This window comes from Gorilla gorilla, chromosome Y (genome assembly GCF_029281585.2).
Source record: "Gorilla gorilla gorilla isolate KB3781 chromosome Y, NHGRI_mGorGor1-v2.1_pri, whole genome shotgun sequence".
Taxonomy (NCBI): domain Eukaryota; kingdom Metazoa; phylum Chordata; class Mammalia; order Primates; family Hominidae; genus Gorilla; species Gorilla gorilla.
Window position 1 is genome coordinate 33,460,900 of NC_073248.2, and position 9,767 is coordinate 33,470,666.

Here is a 9,767-nt window from a genome sequence, read left to right on the forward strand (position 1 = left end):
ACACAGCTGGTGGTTAGCCAGGGCTTTGGGGAGGCTTCTAGTTTTTATTGAAAGGGGAGAGGAAATCACTAAAGAATTTCTGTTAAACCAAGACACTGCAGAGCGGAAAGGCTAACGAGGAATTTATTTATTTTTCCCATTTCAGGCAACTCTGTGTGCACTAATTTAAGAGAAAGAATTTTTGTACAATAGTGTCGACTATCGAGCTTCAGAAGACAACTGGCACTTTAAGATTCAAAACCTAAACTATCGACCCATTGTTTGAAAGTTATGATTTTATATTTCCATATATAATGCTGTATGTCAAGCTTGTCCAACCCACAACCCAGGGCAGCTTTGAATGCGACCCAACACAAATTCGTAAACTTTCTTAAAACATTATGAAAATGTTTTGCAAGTTTTTTTCCAGCTCATCAGCTATCATTAGTGTTAGTGTATTTCATGTGTCACACAAGACAATTCTTCTTCTTCCATTGTGGCCCAAGGAAGCCAAAAGATTGGATCCCCTGCTGTCTGTACTTCCTTTGTTGATTTCCTGTGTTGAAATTTCATTACACGATGTGGAGATGGGCCATCTGTACAAATGAGGATACTTTCCTTCTGTTTCAATGCAGCACTTCTTCATCTGAGGTAGTTGGGTCTAGGTGTGTCTATATGGGCATCAGTGGGTGGCAATTCTGCATTTAAATATGGCATTTATGCTTGGAAATTTTTCTAGAGAGGTTCTCAAAGATGTTCATGACTCAATAAAAGTTACATGCCACCGGGGTGCGGGCCCTGCGGGATGGGACGAGGGCGGGGCGCACGCCGCGAGCACCCGCCTCCCCCCGCTCTGCTGGCCTCCACACCCTGGGGCCGCCTTTCCTTTCGCAGGGGCAGCGGGGTCTCCTGGAAGCCCCGGAGCCTCATGGAAGCCTGGGAGGGCGGCGGAGTGGGGTCTGCAGAGCGGTGCCCAGAGAGGCAGCCAGCGCCCGAATCCAGGGTGCACTTCCAAGCGGCGAGGTTCATCATGGAGGCAAGTGTCAAGCTAGGGATGCAGTCCGTTCCCATTGCCACTGCTTGCACCATTTACCATAAATTCTTCTGCGAGACCAGACTGGACGCCTGTGACCCTTACCCGATTGCCATGTTTTCCATTTACTTGGCCGGCAAAGTGGAAGAGCAGCACCTGCGGACTCGTAACATCATCAATGTGTCCAACAGGTACTTTAACCCAAGAGATGAGCCCCTGGAATTGGACTCCCTCTTCTGGGAGCTTGGAGACAGCATTGTGCAGTGTCAGCTTCTCATGCTGAGAGTTCTGCGCTTCCAGGTCTCCTTCCAGCATCCACACAAGTACCTGCTCCACTACCTGGTTTCCCTCAAGAACTGGCTGAACCTCCACAGCTGGCAGTGGACCCCCGTTGCCGTCACTGCCTGGGCCCTGCTGCAGGACACCTACCACGGGGGGCTGTGCCTCCACTTCCAGGCCCAGCACATCACCATGGCAGTGCTCTACCTGGCCCTGCAGGTCTATGGAGTTGAGGTGCCCGCTGAGGTCGAGGCTGAGAAGCCATGGTGGCAGGAGTTTGGTGACGACCTTACCAATCATTGATAATATTGTGTCTGATCTCATTCAGATTTATACCACGGACTCAGAGATCCCCTAAGGCCCTGGCCTAGGCCTGCTCAAAGAGAAGCCCAGGATGATCAGCTGCCTGGGGAAATTGCCACCATGTCACCACAATGGCTGGTCCTCAGAGGACCAGCTGGGAGGACTGGTTGTGCTGCTGGAGAAGGGCTGGAGAAGGCGATAGCATGCTGCCGCTTTGACAGTCCCTAGCAGTCGTGGTCCGGGTGATGGTGGGAGCCGCGCCTCCAGCGGGCAGGCCCGGAGTGCATTGTGTGCAGCTGATCCAAGGCAGCCACATCTGCTTTTGTCCTTTGAGAGGAATCTGACTACAATACAGGCATGACATCAATGAAAGGAAAATCATGAAATCGATGAGACTGAATCCCTAGGGAATTTTTTAAAGCCAGATTTATAGCAAGAATGAATGTGTAATGTGGCTGAAATCTATTTTGTGTAATAAAAGGTGATGCAAGTCAAAAAAAAAGTTACATGCCACTGGTCTACTGATGCTACTTAGAAATATTAGTTATAAAGTACTGGACTAAGAGTAGATCATATCGTATATTGAGGATGTGGATTTTTTCCATGTTTTGATTAAAACCAAATGTATTATGAAAGAAAAACTTCCTGTTTCCCCCACAGTCACACCATTTCTGGTTTCCAGGTATGTGTTTTTCCCAACCAATTCTCTGACACCAGTTGCATGTCCTACAATTTAATTCAGTTCTGACATTAGCTGCCTGGGGTTGGCACAGATCTCACAGCATAAGGGCTCAGTCCCACAAGACTGCTCCCCACTCCAGATACCAGTAGCAAGTACCGGGTCCCCAGGTTACCCACACTTCTAGTCAGCTCCAAGTCAGTGTTCCCACAACCCTTTCTCAGGTTCAGTAATTTCCTGTAACAGCTCACAGAACTCAGGAAAAGTTTACTTAGTATTACTGATTTATTGCAAAGAATATTATAAAGGATACGAATGAACAGCCAGATGAAGAGGTATATAGGGTAAGGACCAGAATAGTCCCAAGCACAGGAGCTTCTGTCTAACATACAATTGGGGTGCACCATCATCCTGGCACATGAATGCTGACCCAGAAGCTCCCTCAACCCCTTTAGGTGGGGTTTTTAATGCAGGTTTCATTACAAAGTCCTAGTTGATTAAATCATTGGCTGTTGGTGATTAGCTCTCCCCTCCCTGGAGGTTGGGGAGTGGGACTGAAAGTTCCAGCCCTCTAATCATATGGTTGGCTCCCCAGCTACCAGTCCTCACCATGGGACTTTCTAAAAGTCACCTCATTAACATAAACTCAGGTGTGGTTGAAGCGTCCTGTTAGGAATAACAAATACATACATTTCTTATATCTGTAGGGAAGTTCAGATTTTCCCTCTGAAGTTTCCATGTTTGGTCTATAAAATAATCCAACAATAGATTAACAGGGCAAAAGACATGCAGATGTCATTATGTGTGCAGAAGCCACATGAGACTCAAAGAAGGGCCAGATGAGTGAACTTTCATACTGTACAGAAGTGGGTAGGATTGTCAGGCTCCTGGAGGGAGGTGGAGACAGGTTGTGGGAGGGTGAGGGGAGGAAACATATGGTGAGCAAAGGCTTTCTTCTGATGCAGATGATGTCTGGCAGGCAGCAGCCCTGAGAGAATAGAAGCACTTCTGGTAACAGTTTCTCTATCATCTTTTTAAATATCAGACTTTAGCCTCCTCTTCCTGGGAGTTCATCTTTCCTAAATCTGGATAAGACAGATAAGGGGGTCTCAGAGAAAGCCTATTTGCACCTGCTGTTTACTTCACTGACATAAGATTCCTCTGCAGATGCAAATATTCCCTACAAATGGACTGCTTTTCAGAGCTACTCCTGTGTCTTCTGTCCCTCTGAAAGCATCTCAAAATATGCCAATAAGTCTCTTTTGGGGTGGCCTATTTTTACCTTTTTGTATATCACAATATCACAAATTATTACCAAGAAGCAACATTTGGACTGGTACTGAATCCACTATAGTTTAGCCTATATATGCTATTTATGTAGTTTTTTTTATTCAAAGGAGTATTAGTATAACCAGATAAACCATTTCCCAGACATTGCTGGTTTTTTCTCAAAAATGTGTAGCTTACTTTTCATCACTATATCAGTATATTGACTTACTAGTGGCCAGTGACTTATGTATAGAACTTAAGCTCAATATTGCTTTAAAAATTAGATCTTTGTGGGTACTAATAAGGGAGAATAAATTAAAAGTGTACTTTTAAAATTAGATCTAAGGGGGAAAGAAGGTAAAATAATTTTACCTGGGAAGAGGTCGTTTTCCATAAAGTCACAGCAAGTTGTACTTCCTCTGTGAGAAGCATCCCTATCAATGACAAAATTACAAGGGTTGGAATGAAGGAGAGTTCCATCTCTCAGTTGTTGGAGAGGAAGCACCTGGTGGTGCACATTGTGCCGTCCTCACCCTGCAGAGTGCAGATCATGTTCATGGATGGGCATCCCAGCACTAAGGTAGCTCTTCCTATGGTAGAAAAGAAGTTTTCATTTTTTTAAATAAAATGAATTAGCAAAATGGCCTTTTATAGAAACAGCAAAACTCTAGGGACAGAAAGCAGATGAGGAGCTGCCAGAGCTGGAGGAAGCTACACAGGGGCACAGAGGAACCTTTCAAGGTAAAGAGAATATTCTGTGTCTTCACTTCAACAGTGGTCACGCAACTGTATACATCCCTTAAGATCATCAAACTGTATATTTAAGAGGAGTGCATTTTACTGTATACAGGTTATACCTCCATTTTTAAAGTGATTTTCTTTGCAAGTCTTTTATTAGAAGCCAAGTGAATCTTTTTTTTTTTCCTTTGCTACTTAAACACAGATGATTGACAAGCTGGCAACCCGAGCTCTAATCAGAGATTACAAAGATGGCATTCTTCACAAAAATGAAACCAGTCATGAGGTTTGTTCTTTCCATTGTAAAAACTATTAGACATTGTTCTTAAGCATTCTTACATTGATTTATCTGTGGAAATAGAAAGTGAGGTCAGCTTCATGGAGAAGGAGACTGTGGTGTCAGGGCATTCATCACTGTATCTGTGACACCGTGCCTGAGATGTGTGGTGTGTGGTAAATGTTTGTTGAATGAATTAACAAAAGAGTGGATGTCAGTGGTTTCTGGAAAATTCTGTAGTGTTTTATTTATCAGAAAAAAACCAAGGATGGCTCAGAGAACACTCAGTGAGTGCCTGTAGTGGATGGCACCTCAGATCTCTCATGTGGTAGCATTAGTATTCCCATCTTACTGATGAGAGTCCTGAGTGCGAAATGCTGAGTGACCTGCCAAAGCCCACCTGACTCCCCCATGCTGTGCAGACCATGGCCTCAGCAGAGGATCCCCTCAGCCAGGCCACAGGGACTGCCCAGCTGTTCTCTCAGGGATGAGATCTTCAACAATGCTGTGAGTGTTGGTCCTCAATGCCATCCCCACAAGAAGGTGTCAGCGTGACAGCAGGCCCTGGAGACCCCCACAGACAGTTCTAGTGACAGATGGTCACCTGGTGGTCTCCCTATTCTACTCAGATGCCCCTTGGTTGGCAGCTTCTCTGTGCTGTTTTGTTTAAGGCTCTTTTGTCCTGAACAAGTCATTCTGTCTTTCCAATTCCTCAGCTTTAAATTGGGAGCCACAGACTGTGAAAGAATGAGAAAGCCCAGTGCCCAGGAGAGCTCTCTCTGAGCTACAGGGAGCTGAATAATGAAGAGTGATATTTTCTATGGCTAAGTCAGTTGATCTCATTTTAAAGGGAATATTGAGCCACCTATTTAGATGGGACCTACAATTCAATATTTAGTCTGAAATACAAATCTTAAAATGATTTACTGCAGTATCTAAATAGAAATAAACAAAACAGGACATGACTTATGTTTTATTCTATCCTGGATGAAGAAACAAACCTTGAAATCTCTGATTATTAAACCAAGTAAAGAAAACTCTCTCATAATACAATTTACAAGCTTTGTGGCAGTTGAGAAAAGGGCAGGTATTATTGTTAATTCAAGGTTATATTATTTTATTTATATTTCCACATTAAGAAAGTCACTCTTGCTTTGATGGTTAATGACAACACCCACACCCTGGGACTGTGAAGCGTGGGTTGCTGACAGGCCAGTAGGCCCCATGAGTCCCAACCTCCCATTCATGGGGGATTTCAGTGTTGGGACTTATGGTGATCTTTCTAAATGAGTTGAGTATGTTATCATTTTTAATGTTATAGTTATTATTAATAATTAGCTAATGTGTATTTTTTGGATACCCTATAATTTTGTTACAGTTTTGGCATTTATTGTCTTTTATTCATCCAAGATCCTCAAAAAATAGGAAAGGCCTGGGTTCTCTGAGAGCCCCTTCCCCCTTCATAAGTTTAAGGGGAAAATTCACATAACATGCCCAGCACAGTAGCCAGCACCTGCCAGTGTTCTGTAAAGAGGAAAATCACTCCACCTCCCCACTTTCCCTCACGCTTGTGGCCCAGGGCCCAAGCTCCAGTCCCACACACCAGCATATACCAAGCCAACACCCATAGGCTTTAGAATGTGTGATTATCATTTAATTGGATAATGTCTGTTTGATTTAATCTATTTGTGATTCGATATAGGATGAGAATGAGTCACCTTTTCCTGATATTCCAAAAGTTTCTGAACTTATTACCAAAGAAGATGTAGACTTCCTGCCCTACATGAGCTGGCAGGGGGAGCACCAAGGAGCCATCAGGAACCAGGTAAATGCTGATTACCAAATAAGTTGATATTGAGCTTTGTTTGTTCATGAAGATGAAGGGAACCCTTTGCTAAAATAGCTCCCTTCTTACCTGTACATGAAGAAGTTGTTGTATCCCTGATGATAGAAAATATTCATGCATTTATAAAATGTTGAATTACATCATGTTGCATTACAGAGACTTCACAATGTATGAATGGAGCTGTATAGTACAAAAAGAGAACACCTGTGGCTGTGCTTCTATCATGGGCAAATAGATTTTCATCCAGGAAGCTAAAGTCATTTAGGTAGTGTAATAGGTTTGTCATAAAATTATCAATAGAAGTGCTATATCTAATAGATCAATAGAAGTGCTAATAATCTAAATTCACCACCAATATTTCTTAAAGTTTATAGTGCTTTAGACTGTGGCCCTTATAACCAGAAACACAATAGAAATGGAAAAATGTGGCTTAAATAAAAATTGGAAACAAATTGAAAAGCGAAGAAACTGTTTTGTTAACAGTGCTGATAACACTCTTAGGTCTCTAGGTTAAAAAACTAAAATTTCCAAAATTTAAGAATTTAAAATCTAACTGGGCACCATGGTTCATGCCTGTAATCCAAGCACTTTGGGAAGCTGAGGTGGGAAAAATCACCTCAACCCAGGAGTTTGAGACCAGCCTGGGCAACAAAGTGAGACCTCATCTCTACCAAAAGTTTTTTAGGCTGGGCGCAGTGGCTCATGCTTGTAATCCCAGCACTTTGGGAGGCTGAGGAAGCAGATGTCTTGAGCCCAGAAGTTCAAGACCAGCCTGGGCAAAATGGTGAAACCCCATCTCTCCAGAAAAAAGTACAAAAATTAGCTGGGTGTGGTGGTGCATGCCTGCAATCCCAGCTACTCAAGAGGCTGTGGCAGGAAGATGCTTGAACTCAGGAGGCAGAGGTTGCAGTGAGCCAAAATGGCACCCCTACCTTCCAGCCTGGGTAACAGAGTGAGGATTTGATCATAAATAAGAAAATAATATACGAAAGATGTGAAACCTTGTTACTAAAAGAATTTAAAATATAAAAACTGTCATGAGATTCCTTTTTATTATTTAACTCTGTCAGGTTGGCAAAGATCATAAAAAGTAGATGACTGAAAGTCAGTAAATACAGTGGTTAAGATCACAGGTGCTGTGGCTGAGTGCTCAGGTCTGAACCCCAGCCGGCACTTCACTCTGTTTGACTTGACCTCCCCAGTGCCCCAGTCTTAAAGCCCGAGTGGGGAGAGCAGAAAAATCCACCTCAGGTGATTGTAAAGAGTTCTGAGGCCATCATAACATGTCTAGCTCGTGGATATTTGATAAATATTAGCTGTAGTTATTAATTCACAAAGGTGTCTGAAACAGACACTGTTGCCCAAACAGATGGGGCAGAAAGCTGACAAGTGGTCTTAGGTTTGGAGGGATAGTTGCTTTTTCTTCTTTTTTTTTTTTTAATCTTAACTTTTTTTTTTTTTTTTTTGAGATGGAGTCTCACTCTGTCACCCAGGCTGGAGGGCAGTGGCACGATGTCGACTCACTGCCACCTCTGCCTCCTAGGTTCAAGTGATTCTCATGCCTCTGTCTCCTGAGTAGCTGAGATTACACTTGTGTGCCACCACACCCAGCTAATTTTTGTATTTTTAGTAGAGACAGGGTTTCACCATGTTGGCCAGGCTAGTCTCGAACTCCTGACCTCAAGTGATCCACCCACCTTGGCCTTCCAAAGTGCTGGGATTTCAGGCATGAGCCACCACCCCTGGCCTTACTTTCTTACAGTGCACCCTTTTGTATATTTTGAATTTTGAGCCATTGGCATGGATTGCCCATGAAAGAAAAATAATACTTTAAGCAAACACAAACAAAGAGTTTGGGGAGTCAGGAGGAGTAGGAAGTTCATTGTTTTGGAAAAAAGAAATTCTGATGCACAATTAAGAATCGACTGTCCTTGAAACAAGAGAGACTCACTGTTAAAATGGGCCCTGGAAAATGTATACTTATCTTTTATGTGTTTCAAAAATGCACACCCAGAAGAAGCTCTGAAACTGGAGATGGTCATGGTTGCACAACAGTGTGAGTGTGCTTCATGCCACTAACCTCTAAAATGACTACAATGGCAAACATTGTTGTATACATTATTCCCACAATAAAAATTAAATTAACATAATAAGAGATACGCCTCTACACTCTGCCACACACGTAAGTATTTTGTTCAGAGAAAAGCTCTGGAGGGATATAAGCCAGAGATCAGATAAAACATTCTGTATGGCTTTTATGTTCTTCTTTGTGTCTGTCTACTTGTGTCTACTTGTATTTTCTAATTTTCTCATAGTGCACATGTATTGTTTTTAGATTTTTGGTGTTTTTTTTTTGAGACAGGGTCTCGCTCTGTTGCCCATGCTGGAGTGCAGTGGCACCATCATAGTTCACTGCAGCCTTGACCTCCTGGGCTCTAGAGATCCTCCTACCTCGGACTCCCTAGTAGCTGGGATTACAGGAGTGAGCCACCATGCCTGGCCTGTTTATAAAGATGTTTGAAGTTATTTTCAAAATTAGTTATAAATTAATTTAGGTTTTAGTACAGTGTGGTGATAAATTATTTCATACTAAATTTGCAAATACTTTGGATCTGAATACTTCCAGATCCAAAAATATCAGATGAAAAATATTATCCATTAGCTTGATGACTTGAAAGTTTATATTTATGTTAGCTGCAATATTTTTTTTTAATGGACCATGTAATTTAGGAAAAATGTCAAGCCTCTGTTACTCTCCCTTGGTATCTGTTTTACCAAAATGTGGCACCTGCCACATTCTGCACGGAGTCATTCCACTGAATTCAGTAACAAGCCAGCTGCAATAGAGCCCAGACATCCGGATCTGTTTGGTCCTTCCCGACTCGCTGAAGCTTGAGGCATTTCCTTATTTGATACGTCTTCATTGTGAAATGAGACCCTCCAGGGTGTGCAACGCCTTTTCTGCTGGGACGCACTCAGGAAGGATAGTGCTCAGTGCTGGGTGCTCTTGCCACCCCCCCCCAACAGCCACACCAGGGCTTAGGCGCAGTGTCTTCTGCACCAACCCCAAGTCCACTTCGTTCCCTCCCGCTCATGAAAGCACATTGAGAACAAGCCAGAGGGAGACATTTTTAAAACATACCTCCTAATCCAAGTTTTTAAAGTAAATCATTTGAAAAATTCAATGCTATAACTCTTAGCAAGAAATTGAGGGCACTGAAGCTAGGGGTCCAGAGCCCACACTGTTCCTTAAATCAGGGGTCCCCAACCCGCAGTCCCTGACCTGTCAGGAGCCGGGCTGTGCAATAGGAGGTGGGGGGCACTGAGTGAGCATTACCGCCTGAGCTCACCTCCTGTCACATCA

At 43.2% G+C, this 9,767-nt stretch overlaps 1 protein-coding gene across 1 annotated transcript; it reads left to right on the top strand.

The window, feature by feature from the left end:
* Positions 1-907: 907 nt before the first annotated feature.
* On the top strand, positions 908-1,649 carry LOC129530296 (cyclin-Q-like). The gene is made up of 2 exons (XM_055377143.1): positions 908-1,561; positions 1,617-1,649. The coding sequence occupies exons 1-2, from the start codon at positions 908-910 to the stop codon at positions 1,647-1,649; spliced, it is 687 nt and encodes a 228-aa protein (XP_055233118.1).
* Positions 1,650-9,767: the final 8,118 nt, after the last annotated feature.